The sequence below is a fragment of the Nycticebus coucang genome, chromosome 14 (assembly GCF_027406575.1).
Source record: "Nycticebus coucang isolate mNycCou1 chromosome 14, mNycCou1.pri, whole genome shotgun sequence".
In the NCBI taxonomy this organism is placed as follows: domain Eukaryota; kingdom Metazoa; phylum Chordata; class Mammalia; order Primates; family Lorisidae; genus Nycticebus; species Nycticebus coucang.
This window is the reverse complement of record NC_069793.1, coordinates 8,627,938-8,654,297: the sequence shown is the minus strand read 5'-3', so window position 1 is coordinate 8,654,297 and position 26,360 is coordinate 8,627,938. Positions and strand designations below refer to the sequence as shown.

General features: G+C 56.3%; 1 protein-coding gene across 4 annotated transcripts; it reads left to right on the top strand.

Annotated features, from left to right (window-relative positions):
- The first annotated feature begins 54 nt into the window (after window positions 1–54).
- Window positions 55–22,792, top strand: ATG2A (autophagy related 2A). Of its 4 annotated transcripts, none has more exons than XM_053560953.1 (41): window positions 55–336; window positions 3,104–3,266; window positions 3,370–3,522; window positions 3,670–3,772; window positions 4,206–4,341; window positions 4,440–4,538; window positions 4,821–4,917; window positions 4,996–5,160; window positions 5,262–5,402; window positions 6,053–6,290; window positions 6,374–6,521; window positions 6,619–6,711; window positions 7,143–7,298; window positions 7,412–7,655; window positions 7,968–8,064; window positions 8,186–8,345; window positions 9,645–9,787; window positions 9,869–10,008; window positions 10,115–10,275; window positions 10,613–10,763; window positions 10,893–11,086; window positions 11,189–11,269; window positions 11,515–11,621; window positions 11,709–11,801; window positions 13,760–13,830; window positions 14,015–14,091; window positions 14,686–14,856; window positions 14,999–15,125; window positions 15,213–15,427; window positions 16,234–16,445; window positions 16,695–16,830; window positions 18,717–18,923; window positions 19,111–19,212; window positions 19,303–19,387; window positions 19,499–19,619; window positions 19,720–19,792; window positions 19,996–20,078; window positions 20,358–20,479; window positions 20,625–20,779; window positions 21,853–22,005; window positions 22,089–22,792. In XM_053560953.1, the coding sequence occupies exons 1-41, from the start codon at window positions 166–168 to the stop codon at window positions 22,323–22,325; spliced, it is 5,781 nt and encodes a 1,926-aa protein (XP_053416928.1). In that variant the 5' UTR covers window positions 55–165; the 3' UTR covers window positions 22,326–22,792. The 4 variants fall into 4 exon arrangements, with proteins under 4 accessions (XP_053416928.1, XP_053416931.1, XP_053416930.1 ...); XM_053560956.1 differs by having other exon boundaries at window positions 80–336; window positions 14,686–14,850; window positions 16,237–16,445; XM_053560955.1 differs by having other exon boundaries at window positions 80–336; window positions 14,686–14,850.
- Window positions 22,793–26,360: the final 3,568 nt, after the last annotated feature.

Sequence of the window (26,360 nt, the reverse complement as noted above, 5' to 3'; positions counted from 1 at the left end):
TGACCAATAGTAATGAGCGTGGGGGGCGTGGCTGAGTGCCCAGGGGCGCGGCCTGGCGCGGAGAGAAGCTGCTGGGCGAGCCGGGGGCTCTAGTGAACAGCGCAGCCGGACGGGGATCGCCGGCGGGCGGCGATCGGAGACAGCCCAGGCCCGGAGGTCTCCGAGATGTCACGATGGCTGTGGCCATGGTCAAACTGTGTGAAAGAGCGGGTTTGCCGCTACTTGCTGCACCATTATTTGGGCCACTTTTTCCAAGAGCACCTCAGCCTGGACCAGCTCAGTCTGGATCTGTACAAGGGCAGCGTTGCCCTGCGGGATATCCACCTGGAGATCTGGGTAAGGAGTCAAGCCCAAGCCCAGGAAGGTGCGGAGGGTGGGATCGCAGCGACCTGAGGCTCACGGCGAAAGGGTCTGGTTGTCAGACCTGCCACCAGGTGTAGCGAGGCCGGGGGAATCCAGCCCTCTCCAAGTGTCCGAGGCATCCTGGCGGGTAGCTTCAGTTCCTTGCCAGAACCAAAGCAGGGCGGGAAGGGAACCTGTCTCCACTTCACTGGGGAACTGAGGTTGGGAGGAGGGTGTCACTTGTCTGGAAAATAATACAAGCATATGCACTTAAGTTTGGGGGCTGAGTTTAAGAAGGGTGGTACTGAAGAGCTAAGGAGTGAGTGGAGAGGAGCATAGGAATTGCAGGCCCAGTGGAACCCGGCCAGGGCAGTGACAAGAGTTGGGGCTGAGGCAGCTGGTTAGGGAAGGTTGGTAAGGGTCCAGAGCCCTGGGGAGGACACCTGTGGAAAATGTGCTCTGACCTCTTGTCCCTGCGATCGTGGGCAGGGTGGTGGGTGGGGTTGTCTCCGGATGTGGATGTCAACAACAGCGTCAGCACCAGTGTTGATCAACACCTCGTGTGACTGCTTCTGCTGTCTACTTCCTGCTTTGGGGAGAATGGGACAGGCAAAGCCAGTGACTAGGATAGGATAGGGGGTCAGCATCCCTACCTGAAGAGGAGCCTGGCTTCAGACAGGGAGAAAGCCAAGGGAGATGCTGAGGAAGCCAAGAGTAGTAAGATCTGGGCCAGGCTTGAGTCTGGGGATGGTAAGAGGCCCTGACTCACAGCTCAGCTGACCTGAGGAGTTTCAAGGAAGCCACCAATTAGAGGGACTAGCCCAGGGCTAGTCTGGTCAAGCCTCTAAGTCCAGAATAGTAGGGGTGGGCATAGCGCTTCTCAGTTTTCTGGCAGGCTTAAGGGCAGGCCAGGCCTTGGTGAGCAAATGTGGCATAAGGGAATAACTTTGAGCTCTGAGTTGGGGTACCTCCCCATAGCCTGTTGTCTGAATTCTAGTGTAAGAAGCTCTCTCTGACCTCTGACCTCAACCTCCTGATAGATAGCCTAGACCTCTACGCTGCCCCTATTTCCAGCTCCAGATAATACTCTAACTCTTCTGCCCTGTTCTCCTATTTGTTTGGTCTTGAGTTGGCGTCTAGGTAGGATGCTTTCTGCCTCCAGGGGAGAATTGGGCCCAGGTGGAATGAAGGTGCTTTCTTGATAACCATCCCCTCCTCCCAGCTGCTTGGTCTGCAGCCCCCACATCAAAGGTCCCAAAAGAAGCTGAGTGTGCTTGGGGACTCTGAAGAGAAAGGCCTGGGTCCCAGTCCCTACGGTATATTGGGTAACTAGAATAGTCCTCTCTCTCTAGGCCTCAGTTTCCCTATCTGTGGGTTTCAGTGAGGAATTTGGCCTGGATCCCTATGACCTTCCAGATCTGCCATGTGCTTGTTTATTCTCAGAGCCAACAAGTATTCACTGATGGCTTCTCTGGGAGGCACCACACAGAGTGCACGGGGTCACAGGGATGATTGCCTTTAAGGAGATCCTAGGTTTGCAGAGGTATGACTGTAGTATAGACATTTTAGCCAGGGCCTTGGAGAGTGGTACAGCTGCACCATGAGTTTGGGGTTTGGGGATCCCATCTGGCCTCTAGTTAGACCCTCTGAACACTTTCTCCTTAAACTCTGGGTTCAGCCATGGTGAACATGGGTGCTGCTGTGCACTACAAACCTACTTCCCTTCCTCCTCTTCAAACCTTCAGCTCTCTTCTCTTTTGATGGCCCAGGCTGGTTTAGGCATCTCCCCACATCCATGCTTGTTCATCTGATGGGTGCTGAGCCAGTGCCTGGAGCCTAACTAGACTAGGGAATAATATTTAGCCATATAGCCTTGGTGTCAGAATGTAGAAGGTGCTCAGTAAATATTGTTTGAATTGAATGGAGAGGGAGGGCAACATTTGAAGGAATGGGTGCCTTTGGATGATGACGCGAAGGAGCAGACCAGGAGTAGGGAGCAAAATGAGCAAAGGAGGGATGAGATGGGGCATACTCCCTCTTACCCTGGGGCCTGGGACCCACCTTGGGGCCCAGGAAGGCTTCATTCTGTTTCAACTTCAACTTCACCATCAGCTCTATGTACCCTGAGCAGCTGCCAGTCTGCAAGGGTGGCTCTGAAGGTTTTTACTGGAGGTGAGAGGATGAAGAAGGGGGAAGTTGAGAAGATGGAGTCAGGAATGGTCAGAAGGGGTGGCCTGTAATCCTAGCACTGTGGGAGGCCGAGGTGAGTGAATCACTTCACTTAAGCTCAGGAGTTCTAGACCAGCCTCAGCAAGAATGAGACCCCCATCTGTCTCTCTTTTTTTTTTTTTTTTAAAGAGACAGTCTCCCTTTATTGCCCTCTGTAGAGTGCTGTGGTGCCACAGCTTACAGCAACCTCCAACTCCTGGCAATTCTCTTGCCTCAGCATCCTGAGTAACTGGGACTACAGGCGCTCACCATAATGCCCAGCTATTTTTTGTTTGGCTGGAGCTGGATTCAAACCAGCCACCCTCAGTATATGGGGCCGGCACCCTACCCATTGAACCACAGGTGCCACTCGAGACCCCATCTCTTAAAAAAAAAAATCAAGCAAAGGTGAAAGCTTGTAGGCAGCGTGTAGAATGACAGGGGACAGGAAAACCCAAGAATCCTCTCCAGGGCAGAGTGGTTGGACTAGGCTGTGGCAGCCAGCTGGATTTGGGGGTCCCCTGAGCTGGTTTTGCCTCCTGTTTGCTTTCAGTCTGTGAATGAGGTACTGGAGTCAATGGAGTCGCCTCTGGAGCTAGTGGAAGGCTTCGTGGGCTCCATCGAGGTGGCTGTGCCCTGGGCTGCACTGCTTACCGACCACTGCACTGTGCACGTGTCAGGCCTCCAGCTCACCTTACAGCCTCGCCGGGGCCCAGGTGAGGGGAGGGTAAGGCAGGGGGCATGTAAGTGGTGAGAGTGGGTCTGGCCACCAGGAGCTGATTAAGCCTGCCTACCTTGAGACCCTCTTCCTTTGTGCAGGTCCAGGGCCTGCTGACTCACAGACCTGGGCCTCATGCATGACCACAAGCCTGCAGTTGGCCCAGGAGTGTCTGCGGGATAGGCTACCCGAAACCTCTGAGCCACCACAGCCTCTAGAGGGGCTGGAGATGTTCGCCCAGACCATCGAGACTGGTGAGCAGGCCTCTCCTGGCCACTCTTCCCCTTCATGACCCTCAGGACAGGGGCTTCAGACAACAGCACAGCCACTGTGCCACCCAGATAGGAAACTCTGCCTCCCCACTTGCTGCTCCACCTGACCTGACACTCCTCCCCTCACAGTGCTGCGGAGGATAAAGGTGACTTTTCTGGACACAGTTGTAAGGGTAGAGCACTCGCCGGGTGATGGGGAACATGGCGTGGCTGTGGAGGTCCATGTGCAGAGGTAGGGATGGGCTGGGTAGGCTGGGTTGGCCTGGACTGGCCTGGGCTGGGCCAGTGAGGGGAAGGGGAGTGGGAGCTGTTGGATAGCCTTGCTCCTGCCCCTAGCCCCAGCCTAGGCTCCTGAGAAGTGGCAGGACAGGTCCAGGTGGGCCAGTATGGTAGTAGGGTTGGGGATGAGGGCTGTGTCAAAAGCCAGGTGGTGTAGACCCACAGTGGTTGGAGCCCCAAGAACCAGGTTAGATGCTGACAGCATGAGGAACATGGACAGGCCTGAGCCACCAAGGTGGATGTGGTGGTCTAGGGTGTTCTGGGCATGATGGAGCAGCTCTGCAGTCCAGGCTTCCTGACCCCGAGCGCCTAGCGCAAAACACTGTGTGGAGAAAGGGCTTCCAGGCCCACGGTGGCAGGGCAAGGCCTGACCTTATGCTCCCCAGACTAGAGTACTGTGACGAGGCAGTGCGGGACCCAAGCCAGGCACCCCCAGTGGATGTTCATCAGCCACCTGCCTTCCTACATAAGCTACTACAGCTGACAGGGGTCCGCCTGTACTTCGAGGAGCTCCCCCCACAGGTGGGCTGACCAATTTACAGAGGCTCTTTCTCCTAAGCCCTTGAGCCCTTGAGCCCTCTGACCATTCCTGACTCCATCTTCTCAACTCACCCCTCTAGGAAAAACCTTCAGAGCCACCCTTGCAGATTGGCAGCTGCTCAGGGTACATGGAGCTGATGGTGAAGTTGAAACAGAATGAAGCTTTCCCGGGCCCCAAGGTGGGTCCCAGGTCCCTGGGGAAGAGGGTGTGTGCCTCCTTAGTGATGCTAATTATCCCCAGGCCAGAGGAGGCAAGTCAAGTGGGGGAAATGGCTGCCTTCTTCACAACTAGAGAAACTGAGTTTCAGAGAGGTCAAGCTGTGGCCAGGTTCATACAGCTACGTGTAAGACAGCTTAGCCTGGCAACTGGCATCCTGCTTCCCCAGGGTGAAGGCAGGTGGGTGGTAGTTCTCAGGCTAGGGGGTCGGTATAGTCTCCATGGCTGCCCTCTTGGCCCCCAGTTGGAGGTGGTGGGACAGCTGGGCTCCTTGCACCTGCTTCTGACTCCACGGCAGCTCCAGAAGCTTCAGGAACTGTTCAGTGCCATTAGCCTTACAGGTAAGGCCTCTGAGAGGTGGAGGGGGTTGGTGGGTAGGGAAGGCTGGCTAGCCTGGACTGAAGTGTACTCCTTTGTAGACTCTGAGGGCCTGGCTGACAAGCTGAACAAGAGCCGCCCACTAGATGCTGAAGACCTATGGCTGATTGAGCAGGACCTGAACCAGCAGCTGCAGGCTGGGACTGTAGCTGAGCCCCTCAGCTCAGAGCCCCCTGCCAGTTCCCTTCTCAACCTGGACAGTACTGGTGGGTGTGGGGTCATACCCTGATTGGGGGGCAGCAAGTGTGGGTACAAGAGTCTGGCAGCTGAGTCCAGCTGTTCCTGACATGCCTCACCTCACTCACAGACCTCTTCTTCTCCATGGCTGGCCTCACAAGCAGTGTGGCCTCCGCTGTCTCCGAGCTCTCCCTCTCTGATGTAGACCTGGGCTCCTCTGTGCACAGCGACATGGCTTCCCGCCGGCTCTATGCCCAGGCTCACCCAGCTAGTGAGTTGGGGCACCCTGGATACTCCACGGGCAGGAAGGGCTAGAAGAGGTGCACTTCTGCCCAAAGTGCACTTCTGTGCTGGTTGTCTGCCATCCCCTACTGCCTGTCCACAGCACCACTTGATGCTGTAGGATATCAGATGCACGCAGGAGACCCCCAGCAATACTTGGCGGTCCACTATCTATGACTTGGTTCCCTGGGGACCAAACTCAGTGTAAGCCAGTGATGCAATGGACAGAGCCTAGGTGTCTGAGTCAGTGATCTTAGCCAAGCACTTAAACTCTGAGTCTTAGTTTCCCCTTCTATAAAAATGAGACAGAAAGGTTGAACTTTGCTAGGCCTTATGTTTTGCTCAATGAGTATAGAGAGCTAATTGTGGGTCAGGCACTAAGCTGGGGCTTTATCACATCCAATCCTCCCAGCACCCTTGAGAGATTAAATTGAACCTGGGTGGAGGTTCTGGCATAGAGGTACTCTGTGGCTCTTGCCTGACAAAGCACCTCCCAGAGCTGCATAATAGGGCAGTCTTGGCCTCTCACATCTGGCTGGCCCAAGTTTCTCCCAGTTGCCAGCCTAATGGTTACCCGTCATTCGACTGGGGGTCCTCATGAGCTCTCAGGAGCCCCTGGTGAAGCCTCTATCCCCTCAGGCAAGATGGCCCCCACACCCCTCCCGGACACCATGCGCCCTGACTCGCTGCTGAAGATGACCTTGGGGGGTGTGACCCTGACCTTGCTTCAGACATCTGCCCCATCTTCTGGACCACCTGACCTCGCCACCCACTTTTTTGCTGAGTTTGATGCCACCAAGGATGGGCCTTTTGGCTCCCGAGACTTCCACCACCTTCGACCGTGCTTCCAGAGGGCCTGTCCCTGTAGCCATCTCCGGTATAAGCCTGAGGCAGGGTTCTGAGGAGAGAGTATCAGAGCCCCCCAGGCCTACCCTCTGATGCCTGTATTATTCTCTCCAGGCTAACAGGCACTGCTGTGCAGCTGTCCTGGGAACTGCGGACAAGCGGCAGGAGCTGTCGGACAACCAACACAGACGTGCACTTTGGGCAGCTTGAGGTGCTGGAGTGTCTGTGGCCCAGGGGCTCTTTGGAGCCTGAGTACACAGAGGTGAGGGCAGAGGCAGTGTATGCAAGGCATGTTCTGAAGGTTTGGGTGGACATGGAGGACTTGCCTGACCCTATTCACCTCTCATGCCTTATCCCAGATCCTAAGCTTCCCCAGTAACCTGGGCTCCCAGGCCTCAGCTCGGCCCTGTGCTCACCTGCGCCACACACAGACACTGCGCCGTGTGCCCAAGGTAACCCACCCCCCACTCCAGGCCTAGAGTCTGTTGGTTGCTTCCTGTAGTGTGTTGATCCCCTTCTGGCCTCCACCATTGTCTCCCTGTTCCTCCTCACCCACCCTGTTTCCCTTACCCTGTGCTCCAGCTAGACCATACCTCACCAGGCAGGGGCCTTTGAGTCCCCACCTCTCTGTCCTATCCATGCCACTCTCTTAGCCCACTTGCTCCCTTATCCTGTCTCAACAAGGCAAGTCCTTGCTGGGCCTCTGGGAGACTAAGAGTGGCAAGTATTGAGGTCCTTTTTTTAAATGAACAAGCATGTGGTCTGTCTGCACCAAGCAAGATGGTAAAGGTCTCCCCAGTCTCCTCATGGGATTCCGCCCGAGGAGACCTCATCCTGCCCTCCACTCACAGCCACCACTGATATTGAACACCCTCGCCCTCAGAGCCGACCCCGGCGCTCAGTTGCCTGCCATTGCCACTCAGAACTGGTTCTGGACCTGGCCGACTTCCAAGCAGATGTGGAGCTGGGGACACTGAACCGGCTTGCTGCCCTGCTGCACCTGGCCACAATGCCTCCCGAGTCAACTGCCAGCCTGCTGGTGAGACGCCCAGCCAGGCCGGGTGGGGGTGGAAAGCAGGGCCTTCGGTTCTTGGCCACAGTGGGAAGGGCCCTGGCAGCAGCTCTGACTGCCCTCCACCCACCCTCCCACAGACAGAGCCCCCGCTAATAGCTGAGCAGCAGACAGTGTTCCGGCTCTCAGCTCCCCGGGCCACACTGCGGCTGCGCTTCCCTATTGCTGACCTGCGGCCTGAGCGGGACCCCTGGGCAGGCCAGGCTGTGCGTGCTGAGCAGCTTCGACTAGAGCTGAGTGAGCCCCAGTTCCGGTCAGAGCTTAGCAGTGGACCTGGGCCCTTATGCCCCACCCGCCTAGAACTCACCTGCTCCGACCTTCATGGTAAGAACCCCCCGGTGATAACCTGAGGCAAGAGGCTGGGGCCTCTGGGAGAGCTGAGCTCAGGACTTCAAAAGGGGCAGAGTCATGGTTGGAGTAGCCCCTGGCCAAGACCCTTATCAGCTCTCCAGGGCACCAGCATTGCCTATTCCTGCCCTCCTAGGTAATGGTCAGAATGGACCCTTTATCCCTGGGCTACTTCAGGCCATTGGTGTATGTGGGGTTAGTGGGGTGCAGTTCTGACTCAACCTGGACATTAGGGAAGAAATAGGAAGAGGCAGCAGTGGCAATTCTCCTCTGCTCCCAATACCCTAGGTATCTATGAAGATGGAGAGAAGCCACCTGTCCCTTGTCTGCGTGTCTCCAAAGTCCTGGACCCCAAAAGCACTGGGCGCAAGTACTTTCTGCCCCAGTAAGTCAGGGTTCTGGAAAGGGCCTCAGAAGAGGTTTCTGCTGTTAGGAATGACAGGGGGGTGGCTTGGGATCAGGTGTTGGGGGCCCTACGGGCCAGTGACAGGCCTATGTTCTGGCAGGGTAGTGGTGACCCTGAACCCCCAGTCCAGCAGTGCACAGTGGGAGGTGGCCCCAGAGAAGGGAGAGGACCTGGAGCTGTCGGCTGAGAGTCCATGTGAGCTTCGGGAGCCTGAGCCCTCACCCTTTTCCTCCAAGAGGACCATGTATGAGACAGAGGAGGTGAGTCCTGGCCCCACCTCTCCCAGGATTCCCTCTCATTCCCCAGGTTCTACCGTGGGAGCTACCTGTGTGGCTGTGGGCCAGGATGACAAAACCACCTGGGGTGGGCATGATGTGATTCAGCACTGGTGAGGATTTTGTCTCTCTCTTTTTTTTTTTTTGTAGAGACAGAGTCTCACTGTACTGCCCTCATGTAGAGTGCCGTGGCGTCACACAGCTCACAGCAACCTCTAACTCTTGGTCTTACGCGATTCTCTTGCCTCAGCCTCCCGAGCAGCTGGGACTACAGGCACCCGTTACAACACCCGGCTATTTTTTTGTTGCAATTTGGCCGGGGCTGGGTTTGAACCCGCCACCCTCAGCATATGGGGCCGGTGCCCTACTCAGTGAGCCACAGGCGCCGCCCCAACTCTCTCTCTCTCTTTTTTTTTTTAAGACTAAGTCTGGGTAGAGTGCTGTGGCATCATCATAGCTCTCCTCAAGCTCAAGCTCCTGGATTCAAACAATCCTCTTGCCTCAGCCTCCCAAGTAGCTGGGACTACAGGTGCTCACCACCATGCCTGGCTAATTTTTCTATTTTTAGTAGAGATGCGATCTTGCTCTTGTTCAGGCTGGTCTCGAACTCCTGAGGTCAAGCAATCTACCCACCTTGGCCTCCCAGAGTGCTAGGATTATAGACATGAGTTACCTCGCCTAGGTGGATTTTGTCTCTTTCATTATCCCCAGCCAATTAGGGAGTCTGAGGCATCCCCCTCTCCTCACAGGGCAGCCAGTGAAGTGCACTGGTGAGGGCAGGGAATATAGGTCCTTGGCTGAGAAAAACTGGGACCCTGTCCTACTTCAGGTATTTCTCAGCAGTGTATACCTGGGCTTCAGGATCCTCTTCTGAAGATGATGAGGGCTTAGGGAGAGGCAGTAAGGGCCTAACCTCTGGGGCCAAACTTGGGTTCAGAGCCAAGCTCTGCCCCTCAGGGCTTGCATCATTTTGGGGAGTTACCAGTTATCTAATCTCTTGAAGAATTACTTACAGATGAGTTTCTTCCCCTGGAAAGTGGTCCTGATGACTGCTGTCTCATAGGCCTATTGAGAGGATATAAGCCCTTAGCACAGGGCTGGCATGCCACCAGTGCTGCATCCCAGAGGGCCATCACATGTGCCCAGCAGGGAAGGGCTCCTATGAAAGAATGGGTGATAGGAGGTCAGGACTACACCCAGAGACAGGCCCTGGCGTCTCTAAGATGACTTTCATCATCTTAGAGATGACATTCTGGGATTCTCCTTCTCGCTCATCCTGTCTAGATGGTAATCCCCGGAGACCCTGAGGAGATGAGGACATTCCAGAGCCGAACCCTAGCACTGTCCCAATGTAGCCTGGAAGTGATTCTGCCTGGCGCCCATGTCTTTCTGCCCGGCAAGGATGTCTACGAGAGCATCTACAATAGGTAGAGACGTGAGGCAGGGCGGGCTGGCAAGCAGCTGAACCCTGGGCTCCCTCACCTCTACCATCCATCTGCCCATCTCAGGATCAACAATGACCTGCTCATGTGGGAGCCTGCAGACCTGCTTCCTAGCCCTGAGTCCCCTGCTCAGCCCCACAGCTCCTCCAGACCCTCGGGCTTGTGGCATGACAACTTTAAGATATGCAAGTCAGCCTTCAAGCTGGGTATGAGGGGTGCTCTGGCAGGGCTGGAAGAAGATCCCAGATCTGGGCAGAGCTGGGCTGTCCCTCCCAGCTCTCCTTCCCACCTGGCTGCCTTGATCTCATCCAGACTCAGACTCAGATGACGAGGATGCCCACTTCTTCTCAGTGGGGTCATCAAGTGCCTCCCACCCCCCTGCCCCTGAGCCCTTAAGGGCTCACTCCAAGAGCACCTTCTCTACACTGGTGACAGTGCTGAAGGGTCGGATCACTGTCCTCTGTGAGACCAAGGTAAGGGCAGCCCTGGGTAGGTGAGCCTCTAACTCCAGAGCCCTATTGGTCGGAAAGCAACTCTAGGTGGGGGATGTGGAGAACAGAAGGCCTGAATGGGCTGCACCGACCCACACGTGCCAGCCCATGCACCCCCTCACTCCCCACCAGCACCTCCTGTGTGTAATCTGCCACCCTAGGGGTCAGAGTGGGCAGAACTTCATCCTCAGGAGACAGACAGGGCAGGGTTTATTCTGCTCCTTTGGCCCCGAACAGAGTGTGTTAGAAGCTGGAACTGACCCCATTAGGCCAGGGCTGAGAGCAGCTGCTAAAGTCCAGCTATGCTCTCCATCCGCAGGATGAGGGTGGGAGGCGGCTGGAGGCTGCACATGGAGAGTTGGTGCTAGACATGGAGCAAGGCACCATCTTCAGTGTCTCCCAGTACTGCGGCCAGCCAGGACTCGGCTACTTCTGCCTAGAAGCCGAAAAAGCAACACTCTACCACCGAGGTGTGAGGCTGGAGGCTGGTTGCTACTGGGTGTCTAAGGTCAGGGTGGGGGACTTTCAGGGAGGACATGGGTCCTGGTGGAGTGGGTAGCCAGTTGGCTTGGCAGGGGGCTCACAAGATCCCTCTCCAGCGGCTGTGGATAACTACCTGCTGCCCAGTCATCTGGAACTGCCCAGCTTTGCTCCCCCGGCCCAATTGTCCCCAACCATCTATCCATCAGAGGAAGGGGTGACTGAGCGGGGAACCTCGGGCCATAAGGGCCAGGGCCCCCACATGCTGTCCACTGCTGTGCGCATCCATCTGGATCCCCAGAAAAACGTAAAGGTACAGCTACCCCTGCTTGCCACCACCTGCTTGGCTGGATACCACCTCCCTAGCATGATGGGGCTGGGTTCCCTACTGCCCTGACTGTGCCTCCACCCTCAGGAGTTCCTCGTGACACTGCGGCTACACAAAGCCACCCTGCGCCACTACATGGCCCTGCCCGAACAGAGCTGGCACTCTCAGGTGAGAGCAAGGGTAGCCTGAGAAGTCACATGGCCCAGTGACTCTGGACTTCTGGTTTGGGTGAGCAGGTGGGAGGAGAGTGGACCAGGCCAGTGCTGACCTTGGCTAGAGCTCCTGGCATGGGGTATGTGGGACAACTGATGGATAGCAGGTGGGGTGCCAAGTGGGGGTGGGGACATGGAGGGGTGAACGGAGGGAAGAAGCCGCCATACTCTCACTCCCCCTTCCCTCTCTGGCCTCTGAAGCTGCTGGAGTTCTTAGACGTGCTAGATGATCCCGTGCTGGGTTATCTGCCCCCAACGGTCATCACCATCCTGCACACACACCTGTTTTCCTGTGCGGTGGACTACAGGTACCCAGCCTGCGTGGGCTAGAGGTTGGGGACTTGGGCAGGCTCTCAGGTATAAGGAGCCTGCCACAGCCCATATATGACCCCTAGGCCACTCTATCTCCCTGTGCGTGTCCTTGTCACCGCAGAGACCTTCACCCTCTCCAGCAACATCATCATGGACACCTCCACCTTCTTGCTCAGGTATGCAGGCTGCCCCTATGCTCCTGGTCCAACCACCCCCAGCTGAACTGCGTTGCCACCTGCTGTGTGTCCTTGGGCCTATCTCTCAGCCTTTCTTCACATGTAGGGTGATGATGCCATTCTCAGGAATGTGTTGTTTCTACCTTCCTAGATGAGGTTGTACCCTCTAAATCAGACCCTTAAAAGCATTTGTAGGCCAGGTGCAGTGGCTCACCCCTGTAATGCTAACATTTTGGAAGGCCAAGTATTGCTCAAGGTCAACCGTTTGAGACTAGCCTGAAGTCTAAAAATAGAAAAAAATTTGTAATCCTCCCCCCTAGGGGTCAGAGTGGGCAGAGCTTCATCCCCAGGAGGCAGACAGGGCAGGGTTTGTTGTGCTCCTTTGGCCCTGCAAAGGTGGGACATGGGGGTGGGCACCTGTAGTCCTAGCTACTTGGGAGGCTGAGGCAGGAGGATTGCTGGAACCCAGGAGTTTGAGGTATGAGCTCTGATATTTACTCAGCCTCCCAAGTAACTGGGACTACAGGTGCCTGCCACAGTGCCCAGCTATTTTTAGAGACAAGGTCTCGCTCTGGCTCAAGCTGGTTTTAAACCTGTAAGCTCAGGCAATCCACCCCCCTCAGCCTCCCAAAGTGCTAGGATTATAGGCATGAGCCACTGTGCCTGGCCCTGCTGTGAGCTCTGATGATGCCACTGCACTCTAGCCCAGGTGATAGAGTGGGACCCAATAGTTTCTCTGTAAAGACAAGAGAGGTAGAATAAGGCTGGATGCAGTGGCTCTTGCCTATAATCCTAGCATTCTGGGAGGCCAGGTAGATTGCCTGAGCTCAGGAGTTCGAGACTAACCAGAAGAAGACCGAGACCTCCTCTCTGAAAAAAATAGTGGGGCACTGTGGCAGGTGCCTGTAGTCCCAGATGCTCAGGAGGCTAAGGCAAGAGAACCACTTGAGCCCAAGAGTTTGAGGTTGCTGTGAGCTGTGATGCCACGGCACTCTACCTAGGGTGACAGCTTGAGACTCTGTCTCAAAGAAAAAAAAAGAGAGAGAGGTAGAATACGATGCCTCTGTGGTATAATTTATTATTTTTTTATTTTTATTTATTTATTTTTTTTGTAGAGACAGAGTCTCACTTTATGGCCCTCGGTAGAGTGCCATGGCATCACACAGCTCACAGCAACCTCCAACTCCTGGGCTTAGGCGATTCTCTTGCCTCAGCCTCCCGAGTAGCTGGGACTACAGGCGCCCGCCACAACGCCCAGCTATTTTTTGCTTGCAGTTCAGCCGGGCCGGGTTTGAACCCGCCACCCTCGGTATATGGGGCCAGCGCCTTACCGACTGAGCCACAGGCGCCCCCCTGTGGTATAATTTAAAATAGTCGAATTTACAATCTGAATGCTCAAATTATAACCTAAGGAAACAAACGTGGAGAATACTGTGCAGCCATTAAAGTCAAGTTGAAGAGTAACTTAAAACTATTAAGAAAATGTCACAGTACAATGTATATAACTGCAGTTGTGCAGAAAAGATTAGAAGAGATGTGTATGGTGGTTTTCTCAGAATTGGGGATTAAAGAGTATGACTGATTTTAATTTTCTTCTTATTCTAAAATATTTTAAAAGATTTTTTCTCATGTTACTGTTAAAATAGAATTTTTTTTAAAAAAAGAATAGTAAATGCTATAGGGGGAAAAAAGGACATCCCCTCCTAGGACTGTTGTGAGACCCAGATGAGGTGGTGGAGCTGGAAGTACTTTGAGAACCACCGGGGCTGTGGCATGGAGACCAAACCTGTTTTCATTGTACAGACAAGGACAGAGAGGCTGGAAAGGGCCCGTCAGTCCCACTTCTTGTGGGCTTGGCTCCCCTCTGCCTGTCTCTGGGAGCCCCACCCCTGCCCAGTTTCTATGGAGCTGCAGCCTGCAGTGGCTCCTGGGCCCTTCTCAGCCCTGTTCCCCCCCAGGTTCATCCTTGATGACTCTGCCTTGTACCTGTCCAGTAAGTGTGAGGTCGAGACCCCGGACCTGCGGCGAGGTGAGAAGGGCCCAGACTGGGCTCCCTCCCTTCTGAGGGAACACAGCCCCAGCCCCACCCAGAGCTGTTCTCAGCTCCCACATAGTGAGGGCTACCCCCAGATTAATCCTGTCCTTCCCGCTGAGTCTGGCAGGGGCTGGGTGGAAGGAGGCAATAGGAGCTTTTCCCCCACCTTCTGCTTCAGATTATGTCTGTGTCTTGGATGTTGACCTCTTGGAGCTTGTAATCAAAACCTGGAAAGGAAGCACTGAGGGCAAACTGGTGAGTGTGGCTGTCACCCAGAGTCCCCAGAGCCTGTGAGGGTGGAGGGGTCAAGGGAAGATTCAGAGGTTGCCTGCCCCCATGAGCCTGCTCCCTGGGCCTGGGCTCTGGTCACAGTGTGTGCATGCCCTTTCCTTCTGGGCTTGGTTAGTGTCCCTCATGGTGTCCCTTGTTTGATGAAAGAATGAATTGAATGGGTTTTAGCACTGCCACCAGAGGGCATTTGCAGCCAGGGCAAAAGCAGGTTCAGAAGAGTCAGACAGCCTTTGTGGGTCCCCAGTTTCCTCATCTGCAGAATGGGGATAATAGGCCCTGCCCCACTGGGGGTGAGGGGCAAAGGAAACTGGGCATGGGGGAGAGGTGTGCCCCTGCTTCCTTGAGTGGTCCCCTTTCACTCTCTGGGCCAATCCCCTTTCATTCTGTGCTGTTTGCTTAGCTGTACTGCAGGGTTACTGAGGGGGCTGACCACCCCTGGGAAGACCTATCTCTGTTCCACCTGTGGCGGGGACAGAACGGTGCTGCCCTCCCAGGGAGAGCAGATGGGGCCTGCTAGGCAATGGGGCCTGTGCTGATACTGCCCACCTGCTCCACCAGAGCCAGCCGCTGTTTGAGCTGCGCTGCTCTAACAACGTGGTACACGTGCACAGCTGTGCTGACTCCTGTGCTCAGCTGGTCAACCTGCTCCAGTACATAATGAGCGCGGGTGACCTGCACCCCCCACCCCGGCCCCCCAGCCCCACGGAGATCGCCGGCCAGAAGGTACAGGTGAGGCCTGGCCACACAGGCTACCAGAGCTCGGCCAGGCTCCCTCCCCTGCCATGGCCCTCAGGGGTCTAGGGTTGGAGGAGTCAGTGGGGAATCCTCCCCTCCTGTCACTCATCATTCATTCTCCTTCTGCCTGGCCCAGCTCTCTGAGAGCCCTGCCTCTCTGCCTTCCTGCCCCCCAGTGGAGACAGCCCTCATCAACCAGCGGGACCTGGCCGATGCCCTCTTAGACACTGAGCGTAGCCTACGGGAGCTGGCTCAGCCTTCAGGTGAGGTCGGAGGTGCTTCGGACAATTGACAACAAACAGGCACCCATAGTGGGCATCTCTGCTAACTGACCTCTCTTTTTCCTACAGGTGGCCCCCTCCCTCAGGCCTCGCCCATCTCGGTCTACCTATTCCCAGGTGAACGGAGTGGAACCCAGCCTCCTTCACCCCCTGCTGGGGGCCCCACTGGCAACGTAGGTTCCTGCTCTGAGTCTAAGGAAGATGAAAAGGAAGAGGAGGGGGATGGAGACACTCTGGACAGTGATGAGTTCTGCATCCTTGATGCTCCTGGCCTGGGCATCCCGGTATGTGCTGGGGGCGTGTGGGGCTAGGATGCTTAGTGGTGGTTGCCTGGTGCCCCTAGAGCTCCTGTGGTGAAAAGCAGGCAGGAGGCAGTGACCATCACTCGGAGGGGGTGCTGGGTCCAGGCCTCCTGACTCTGGGATTTGATGGAATGAATAGATTTCCAGAGGAAGAGTAGGCCTGGGATCCTGTGCAGTAGGACTGGGACTTTCATGGAAATGGAAAAAGAGGAGAGGGTGGTTAGTAAGAGGCAGAGGAGAATCGTTTGGCCACAAGGGCCAGTGGGAATATCCGAACTCACCGAGGTCCCAAGGAGTCAGGCTGACAGGAGAAAGGGGCTCTCAGGCCCCTCTTGGACAGACCCCTCAGACACAGGCTCTGGGGATGGTAGCCCACGGGGGTCATCGTTTATGAAAACGATGGAAGAGGGCGGTGCCTGTGGCTCAGTGAGTAGGGCACCTGCCCCATATGCCAAGGGTGGCGGGTTCAAACCCAGCCCCGGCCAAACTGCAACAAAAAAATAGCCAGGCGTTGTGGTGGGTGCCTGTAGTCCCAGCTGCTCGGGAGGCTGAGGCAAGAGAATCACGTAAGCCCAAGAGTTAGAGGTTGCCGTGAGCCGTGTCACGCCATGGCACTCTACCTGAGGGCGGTACAGTGAGACTCTGTCTCTACAAAAAAAAAAGAAAACGATGAAAGAGGACTAGGCGGAGGGGGAGATGTGAAAACGGGGAGAAACAAGAGCTTTGTCAGGGGCAGCCATGCCTGGCCAAGCACCTGTGCCGCAGGTCTTAGCCAGGCTTCCTCCCAGCAGCCCCGAGATGGGGAGCCTGTGGTGACACAGCTGCATCCCGGCCCCATCATCGTGCGGGATGGACACTTCTCACGGCCGCTAGGCAGCACCGACCTGCTGCGGGCGCCCGCCCACTTCCCAGTGCCCAGCAGCCGTGTGGTGCTGCGTGAGGTCTCTCTTGTCTGGCACCTCTATGGGGGCCGAGACTTCGGCCCCCACCCTGGCCACAGGTGAGGAAGGAAGGGTGGAGGTGGCAGCAGGTGGGAATGGGCCGCAGGCTTTGTCCAGCTCTGACTTTCAGCAGCTGATAACCTTGAGCCCCACCACCCCTCATGCGCCTCAGTTCCTTCATCCTTTCTTGCCCTGCCAACCTCCCTGGACTGAGACCCAAAGGGTCTCTTGCCCTCCTAAAAGAATTGTTCTGAGGAGGGGGAAAGAGAAGGGCCTCCTCTGAGTCAGCCTGTCCCATGTGTTCCCAGGGCAAGAGTTGGCCTCACAGGCCCCAGGAGCTCCCCTTCCCGCTGCTCTGGCCCCAACCGGCCCCAGAACTCCTGGCGCATGCAGGGGGGCAGTGGGCGACAGCACCACACCCTCATGGAGATCCAGCTCAGCAAGGTAAGCATGGAGCATGGAGGGACTCTGTCACTCCGCGTACCATGTTTGTCTTAACACATGGCAGACGATGTTCTAGATGCCGCATGTAGCAATGAACAAAGCAGATGAAACCCCTGCCTTTGCAGTGGAGGGAGCAAGGCAAAAACCAAGCTCTAGCCAGTGTGTCAGATAATAAGTGCTCAGAGGGAGTCAGATGGGGGAGTGGCACCAGTGTGCTGGGAGGGTTTGGACAGTCCCCTTGAAAAGGTGCCATTTGAACAAAGACTGAAATAAGTGAGGATGTGAATGGGAAAGAGGTTTTCAGACAGGGGACAGCAGGAAAGCTGCAAGTTGGAGTCTGGGAATCCTGATGTCTTCTGGGAGTAGCTGAAGGCCTGGTACAGCTGGAGACCCCAGTTCTTTTTCCCTTTTTTTTGTTTTTTGTTTTGAGGCAGAGTCTCACTATGTGGTAGAGGGCCTAGAGTGCTGTGGCATCACAGCTCACTGCAACCTCAAACTCTTGGGCTTAAATGATTCTCTTGCCTCAGCCTCCCAAGTAGCTGGGACTACAGGCACCCACAACGCCTGGCTATTTTTTTTTTTTTTGGCAGTTGTTGTTTAGCTGGCCTCGGCTGGGTTCGAACCCACCAGCCTCAGTGCATGTGGCTGGCTCCCTAACCACTGAGTTACAGGCACTGAGTTGGAGACCCAGGTTCTTATTAAGCACAGGAGCCTCTGAGGGGCTTTGAGGACAGACTACCTTGGGGGCGCTGAAGCAGCCTGCGTGAGATGACGTGCTCGAGCAGGGCTGGTGAAAGTGGGCAGGTTCTTGGGAGTGGATGGTGGGAAGACCACAGGTTTGGCTCTGGATTGGATGTGTGCGAAGTCCTGAGAGGTCTCTGAGAATTGCCTGAGAAATTGTGCAGGGGGAGGTCCCACTTATTGGGAGTGGCACAGGCCGATGCAGGACTTCCTGAGGAACCAGAGGAGGCTGACAACAGGAGCAGTGGGCTGTGCTGGGAGAGAATTCAGGGGAGATGAACTTCAGAGCAGTGGCCAGGCCTCTGAGACCTGATGGGAGCCAGCAGCTGAGTGGGACAAAAGGGAGTAGAAGGGCAAAGTTCAGGAGATGAGACAGGCCTACACTATTCAAGGGACAGAGAGGCTGGTACAGCAGGCACCTGCAGCAAGAGCCAGGGCAGGTCCTTGCCAGGCCAAGGTGAGGAGTGGGGTGTAGGCTTCATGAAAGTTGCTGTGGATGTGAAGAATGTGTTGGAGAGGTGGGGAGATGGCAACTATGGAGATGAAAGACGTATAGAGGGAGTCAAGATGTTTGAGGAGAAGGCTCAGTGCCTGTGGCTCAAGCTGCTAAGGCACCAGCCACATACACCTGAGCTGGCAGGTTCGAATCCAGCCCGGGCCCGCCAAACAACAATGACGGCTGCAACCAAAAAATAGCCAGGTGTTGTAGCGGGTGCTTGTGGTCCCAGCTACTTGGGAAGCTGAGGCAAGAGAATCACTTAAGCCCAGGAGTTGGAGGTTGATGTGAGTGGTGATGCCACAACACTCTACCCAGGGCAACAGCTTGAGGCTCTGTCTCAAAAAAAAAAAAAAAAAATGTTTGAGGAGGACTTGGTGATGGAGGGGTTGGAGGATGAGGGTAGAGCCATGGTCTGTGCTTCAGATGACAGGGCAGGCATGTGCCAGTTAAGTGTGGCCAGGACTCCAAGGAAGGAGGTGGGTATATTTAGTGGAGGTCACGAGTTTTGTGGGATGGCCATGTGGAAGTGTAGGGCTGAGGTGGAAGTGGACTCAGGAAGGGTCAGGGGAGAGAAGGGGCCTGGAGCCAGCCCTTCCCTCCCACTGGTGCCCTGTCTACTCTGCTCAGGCCTCCACCCACCCCACAGGTTAGCTTCCAACATGAGGTGTACCCAGCAGAGCCAGCCACGGGCCCTGCAGCCCCTGGCCAGGAGCTGGAGGAACAGCCACTGTCCCGCCAGGTGTTCATCGTGCAGGAGCTTGAGGTCCGAGACCGGCTTGCGTCCTCCCAGATCAACAAATTTCTGTATCTGCACACGAGTGAACGGATGCCGCGGCGTGCCCACTCAAACATGGTACACACGGGCCCTGGGCCATGAGGAGACATCTTCACACAAACACACTGATTCTTTGTGAGCCTGGGAGGAGGGTGGAGGTAAGGGTGGTCTCAGCTAAAGGAACAGCTTGTGCAAGGCAAGGCTGCCCGAGAGCTGTCAAGGGATAGGGGCCCAGCGAGCATCAGAGCTTGTCTTCTGTCCCCAGCTCACCATCAAGGCGCTGCATGTGGCCCCCACCACCAATCTGGGTGGGCCCGAGTGCTGTCTCCGTGTCTCACTGATGCCGCTGCGCCTCAATGTGGACCAGGTGAGTGGGCCAGGCAAGGGCAGACTCTAAGGTGACCCTCACGTCTCTGGGCCTCTGAGTCTCACCCATTCCCCAAACTATCCCCTGCAGGACGCCCTTTTCTTCCTTAAGGACTTCTTCACCAGCCTGGCAGCCGGTATCAATCCCATGGTCCCAGGGGAGACCTCTACTGAGGGTGAGAGGCTGGGTCATGGAGGGGAGGGTCCAGGCCTCCTCCCTCCCAGGGAAGTCTAGGTTCCCAGCTGTCCCTGGCTTCATCCCCAGTCTGTGACCTCCCCTTCTCTAGCTTGCCCTGAGACCCGAGTCCAGCCCAGCAGCCCGCAGGAAGGGCAGCCTGAGGTCTTGCAGGAAGCTACAGGCAGTGGACGCAGCTCCTCCTGTGCTGATCAGCAGCCCATCTACTTCAGGTAGAGCTATGGGCTACAGGCTATGGGCCCTGGCCCCTGGGCCACTCTGCCGGGGCCAGGTCAGTCCCCAAAGACCCCTTCTCCCTGTCCCTCCACCCAGGGAGTTCCGCTTCACATCTGAAGTGCCCATCTGGCTGGACTACCATGGCAAGCACGTCACCATGGACCAGGTGGTGAGTTGGGGTGTCAAGCAGGGTGGCCATGTGGGCCAGACTGTCTGTGGGGTCCCAGTTCAGCTCAGCTCTGGCCAGGTCTCTCTGGGGGGGCCAGGTATCGCCCTTTGGGTACTATCGGCTGCCAGGTTATCACCAGTGGTTGCTATGGGCTGGCCGTTCCCTGAATCCCGTCATGTAAACTGGACCCCCTTCCTCCCCAGGGCACGTTTGCTGGCCTTCTCATTGGCCTGGCCCAACTCAACTGCTCTGAGCTGAAGCTAAAACGGCTCTGTTGCCGGCATGGGTGAGCCACCAGCACCCCAGCCTCTCCAGGGTCCCCTATCTACCTTTTGCTCTGTTTCTGACAGGGTGTGTGGCCTTGGCCAAGTCATCACCCCTCTCAGCCTCAGAGTCTCAGGTTCTCTGTAACATGGGCACACTCTGCTCATGGCTGGGTGGGACGACAGAGAGGGTTGGGTGTTCACAGCACTTGCCACAGGGGTATTTGCTCTTCCTGGCCCCAAGCTCTTCCCACCTCCCCCTCATTTCCTCTCCTCCCTCCTATCCCCCTGCATCGCCCCAGGCTCCTGGGTGTGGACAAGGTGCTCGGCTATGCTCTCAATGAGTGGCTACAAGATATCCGCAAGAACCAGCTACCCGGCCTGCTGGGGGGTGTGGGCCCCATGCACTCGGTGGTCCAGCTCTGTGAGTGTCTGGGTTTGGAGGCTCTTGAAACCGCCCTTACCCTTGGGCAGCCTAGAAATTGCCATGGGAATAGGAGGGGAGGTCCTCAAACAGGGCAGGTGGGGACAGGGCAGCCTTGCATGTCTGACAACTCCATCCCTCCCAGTCCAAGGGTTCCGGGACCTACTGTGGCTGCCCATCGAGCAGTACCGGAAAGATGGGCGCCTCATGCGGGGCCTGCAGCGGGGGGCTGCCTCCTTCGGCTCATCCACTGCTTCTGCCGCCCTGGAACTTAGTAACCGGTTGGTGCAGGCTATCCAGGTGAGCAAGTGCCCTGTCTCCAGGCCATGTGGCACAGAAAGGGGCCAGAGGCTTCTGCCCCACAGCACCCTGATTCTGTCCTCAAAGCTCTGCTGGGTGGACAGTCTGTGTCTTGCAGCCTCATTTTGTATGTCTTACAATCACAAAAAGGAGAAGTTAAATGACTTGCTGGGGGCCCATAAATAGATCTCCTGAGGCCCACAGTGGCCCCCATGCAGGAGGGTGATTAGCCCTCAGGCCTGCAGAACCCACTGTGTCTTCACATTCATGGCACATCTTGAAGGGGGGTGTATGTGGCAGTGTTTACAGACTAACCTACTGAGATCCAGAGCCCGGCCCTGGTACATTCAGGCCATGAACATTTCTAGGCCTAGAGGTATCCCTGGGAGCCAGCCTGTGAGGGAGACAGTCCTGAGAGCCATATAGTCAGTGCGATGAGTTCTATGGTGGGGGAGGAAGGCCCTGGTGGTAGGGGTCAGTGGGCACATGAGGGGAAGCTGGTGTGTTCTGGGACCTGCAACCTCAGACCCCAGGAGTAAAAGGGGGGTGTCTCGAGAAGAGACAGGAGGACATGAGAGATAGATAAGTATCCAAGAGCACCCAGGGGTGTTGATTGGGTGGGAAAGAGTGACACTGGGCAGAGGGTCAGGGGAGCCAGTGCAGAAGGAAGGTCGGGCTCACTACTGATCCATGGTGGTGGGTGATGGGGAACTCCAGTCTTCCACAGGGCGTCTGTGGTGCCTACAGGAACCTATCTAGATGTGGTCAGCAGGAAGAGAGTCTGGGGTTGAGAAGACATTAGGAAAGTCCCCTCAGGACTTTCTCACCAGAGTAAAAGTCCTCTGATCTGCCTGAAATTCCTTGATCTGGGTGGTGGGAGCCCAAGAAGGGGAGGAAGAGCAAGAAGAGGTAGGGAGAAGAAGCCCGAGGAGTGGCCCCAGTACACAAGGCTGCAGCCTGGCTGTGGGTGAGGCTGAGGGCTGGCAGGGTACCCAGGCCAACTGGGGAAGCCTGGGAGCCAGACATGTCTACCCAGGCTGGCTCTCCTCAGTCAGTGTTCTTATGTCCTTCAGGCCACAGCTGAGACGGTGTATGACATCCTGTCCCCAACAGCACCCGTCTCCCGCTCCCTGCAGGACAAGCGCTCTGCAAGAAAGCTGCGCAAGGGCCAGCAGCCCGCTGACCTCCGGGAGGGCGTGGCCAAGGCATATGACACAGTTCGAGAGGTGATGAGCCCCCCACCCTTCTCCCATTAATCCTACACCCATCTCCTCACTCAGACCCCTGCACTGACCTCTCACCTCCATAGGGCATCCTGGACACAGCTCAGACCATCTGTGATGTGGCATCTCGGGGCCATGAACAGAAGGGGCTGACAGGTGCCGTGGGGGGCGTGATTCGCCAGCTGCCTCCAACAGTGGTGAAGCCACTCATCCTAGCCACAGAGGCCACGTCCAACCTGCTTGGGGGAATGCGCAACCAGATCCTCCCTGATGCCCACAAGGACCATGCGCTCAAGTGGCGCTCAGAGGAGGCCCAGGACTGAGCATAGGGCATCTGGGACTCAAAGGGGTGCTGCCCACCCACCCTCTTAGCCTACCTGCTGTGCTCAAGTCAGTGCCGCCAGCTCCTGAGTCTACCAAGACCTCTGACTCACAGCTGGGCAGGCCCAGGCCCTTCAAGGGACAGCCACCGTGACGGGTACCTTCCTAGCCTGCCCATTGCCAATCAGCTATGAGGGGGGGCCTCCCTGCCTTGGGGCCTTGGCCCTATCTCTGCACTTTTCCTCTGGGGAGAAAGGACATTGCCTCTCCCTCCCACCTGGGCCCACACTGCTGCCTTGTCCCAGGACAGAGGCTTTTGGACCCTCGGACCCCAATCCCACTCAGCCAAGTGTCTTTCTGTGTCTTGGGGGTGAGGGGACAGACACCATGTGGTTCGATGTATTATTTTTAAGGTCCATGAGCGTGTGAGTCAGTGTCTGCATGAAGTGGAATAAACTGTGCCCACCGCAAGCCCCTCTCTCAGATCCTATGTACCTGTGCAGCCCCTGTTAGCCCCAGCATCAGCCTGGACCTTGGCTCCTGCCCAGATTCCACCTTTGCACCATTACCTCCATGTCACCACCAGGGGTCGCCACACCTCCCACCCTTGCTCAGCAGGTCCAGCACAAGGAGAGACCCAGAATTCCCCCTCCCCCAATGGCCTCTCACCCTGTGCTCCCTCCCTTGGCACTCTGGACTCTGCCTCATTGCTCTCCCAGAAGGCTCCTGCCCCGGTACGGTCCCTACTTCCAGTGTGCCAGGAGCTGCTTGGCTAGTAGGGATGGTGGAATGAGTGTTGGCATACACCTTGCCCAGACCATGTTTCTTGTCTCTGTCCCTGCAAGATCCCAGGGTCCAGCCTTATTTGGGGGCCTGAACAAATGGCAGGGCTGTGAGGGACTCCTGACTGGGACCAGAGCCTACACTCTGGGTCTCTGAGCCTCAGTTCCTCCTGGTGGTCTCTGCCCAAGAACCTAACCTGTCACCTGAGGCCACTATTAGAAGTCTAAGACCTGAGCACTCTGGGGGTTGCTCCCACCATCCCTAGAAGAAGCCTTTTGGGATGATTAGGCCTCTGCCCTGGGGTCCAGCTCCAAGCCTTGGAGCAGAGGGATGCTGGGTCAGCACCGGCTGGAAGGGTCCTAACTGGCACTGCACAGAACTTTACATGGGCTTAAGGAGATGCCCATTGCCCCCACACACCTTATTTCTTATGAGCAAGAAAGGAGTTGCTCCCAGGAACACTCAAAGGGTGAGGGGTCCATGGGGAAACAGGCTCAGGTTAGAAATCAGTTAGGGAGCCCTTACCTTCCTAAGTTCATCTGTAGACCTCTCAGGCTAGCAGAAGTCCCCCTGAACTCCCCTTCTAACTCCTCTGCAGTGAAGATTTGGGCACCATGAACAAGTCAGGAATTTTGTCCTGGGGGACCCAGGGTCCTAGCTATACACAGTTACCTGGGCAGTAGGCCAAGCAAAGGAGATGCCGAGAGCTTGGGGCTGATGCTGCCAGGAGGGGCAGGTGGGGCCCAGCCTGGTGCTTCCTCAGCCTGCCCCACCCTCCCCTGGGCACAGTCCAGGGTTTCCTGCCCTTCGAACCACACTTGTGATCAGTATTGACTGTGGTGAGATAATCATTAACTGCCACCAGGGGCTGGGCCAAGTTCAAAAGGCGCTGGGCTGAGGGTGTCCCCACTTCCGTGTGCCCCGAAGGCCTGCCAGGCACTCAGGTAAGAGATTTCACTCCTGCAGCCCCTCTGCCCCGGGACGCTCCTGAGTCCAGGTACCTTTATGCAGGTCACCAGCCCTTCTGAGGACAAGAGAAGGGGTCTGAACAGCCACTGTGTGACCCCGGGCAAGTTCTTTCCTGCTCTGTGCCTCAGTTTCCACTTATGAGAGGAGGCAGCTGGAGGAGCATTAGCTCTCTGAACTGCCTTGCTCTGTGGAACCAGGATTCCTGATTGGACGCTGCCTCCACCAGGCCAGGCACTTGGACCCCACAACGCAGGAGACTGATCTTACCCAGGCCTCTGTGGGAGGGGTGGCTGGGCTGGGAGTGGAGGGTGGTCACCAGCTGTGGTGTCCTCTTTCGCAAGCCTGTCCCCCCAAGCAGAAAGATGCGTGCCCGGGTTGCTCAAACCCACCTTGACTGCATTTCAAAAGGAAGGGCACCACTTTAGGGAGGTTGTCAGGGCAGCACAGAACCCGGGGCCCTACTTCGTGACCGAGGCAGCCTCCCCTGCCTCTCTAGGCCTGTTTTCACTACTGGCAAAAGGAATATGATCCAGGTTTATTCTAAAAGCTCCCTTTTCTCTCCAGAAGCTTTGGAGTCTCTCAAAATGCTACTGGGTCTCTGCTGGACTGACACTGGCTCCTATAATTGAACCCTATCTGGGAGGGGATGAGAACATACTTTACAGAAGAAAGGTCTGCTCCCTGGAGCCCTGGACCTTCTGAGGGATCCCAGTCAGCAGCTCCTTCCTCTCCCCACCAGTGAAGACAGACCCCAGGGTCCAAGAGTGGGCAGGCAGCTCCCACGAGTCCAGGCCAGTGGGCAGGACAGCCTCACAAGTCCTGATTCGCATATGAGGAACCCGCAATGGTTCAGAGAAGTTAAGCTACTGGCTCAAGGTCGCCCAGCTTCCAGGCCCCTGGCTTTTAGGCCACTGAGGTACTGAATGTTCCTCCAGACAGGCGGCTGCTCGTGCTGCTTTTAACGTGCTGCCAGCAGGTTTGTGTATCAGCATCTTTGCAAGTTCCCTGCTGTCCCTTTTTCTACACCTTGCCAATCTCTGTGGCCATTTTCTCTGTTCCTTTCTTGCTCCCTGTCTGCTTGTCTCATCTTTTTCTCTCTCAGCCTCTCTGTCCTTATTCCCTCTCTCAGTCCTGTCTCCAGCTTACTGTATGGGGCCATCTTCATGAAACTGGGAATTTGTAAATCCCCAGAGACTAAGAGATGCCCAGCTGCCCTTTGCTGTCCCATGGCTTTAGTAGGGAGGATGGGCAAAGGGCAGAGGGCAGCCACAGTGGCCAAACCTAAAACTGAAGCCCAGTCTGGTTGGGAAAGGAAACGAGGAAATAAAAGAACTTGGGAACAGAGGGTGTGGGGGTGTCAAATCGGGCAAAGGCTATTCAGGAGTCATAAACCTGAGGCACTCCTGGCTTTATGAGGCAGATTTGGGGTTGATCCTGGACTTCACCCAGGAAGAAGTGCTGGCATCACATGGGCACCAGGTGTGGGCCCCAGATGATAAGGAGCCTCAATAAAAAGACCTTGGACCCAGGGCCATGAGGACCTAGGGGGCCCAAGAGACATGCAGGGTAGGCAGGGGCCAAGCTTTCAATTGGCTCCACCCCCTGTAACAGCAACTCCATGTGGAAGTGCCCACTGGTTCCAGTGGGGCTGCTGTTATCTGGGGTGGGGACCAGTACCCACGAAGGAGGAGAGGCAGCCACCACCCAGAAGACCAGCAGGACCTCCTTGATGGTACTCCCAAGCCCAGGATGGCAAAGGCTGGAGGTAGGCTGTCAGCGGGCTGCCAAGACCGAGTGCACAGGGCTCTGACCTATGAATTGACAGCCAGTGCTCTCATCTCCCCTCTGGCTGCCAATTCCATAGGTCACAGGTATGTTCGCCTCAATGCCAGCCACCAGCACCTACAGGGGCAGGGGTGGGGCTGGGTTGTCCAGTGGTCAGTGAAGACTTTGCTCCCCCAGTGCAGCACTCAAGGCCTAGCTTTACCTCATCCCCACCTTCCCATTTCCCCTTTCGTGAGCCTGACTGCTTTAGCCTGCCCTGTGGTGTGCCTCTGTTTTACCCATGCTGTGCCCTCAAATTGCCAGTCACTCTTAGTGACCATTTCAAGCTCTGCCCAAGAATTTGCTGCCTCTAGGAAGCCTTTTTGCAGCTCACTTGATTCTAAGTGCTCACCCAGGCACCCCTAGCACCCTGTGTTGCCCTTGCACACTATGCCCACCGACCCACATTGCTGTGCTGTGTTGTGTCTCCGTCCTCCCCAGACCAGGCCGAGCCCGGGTGA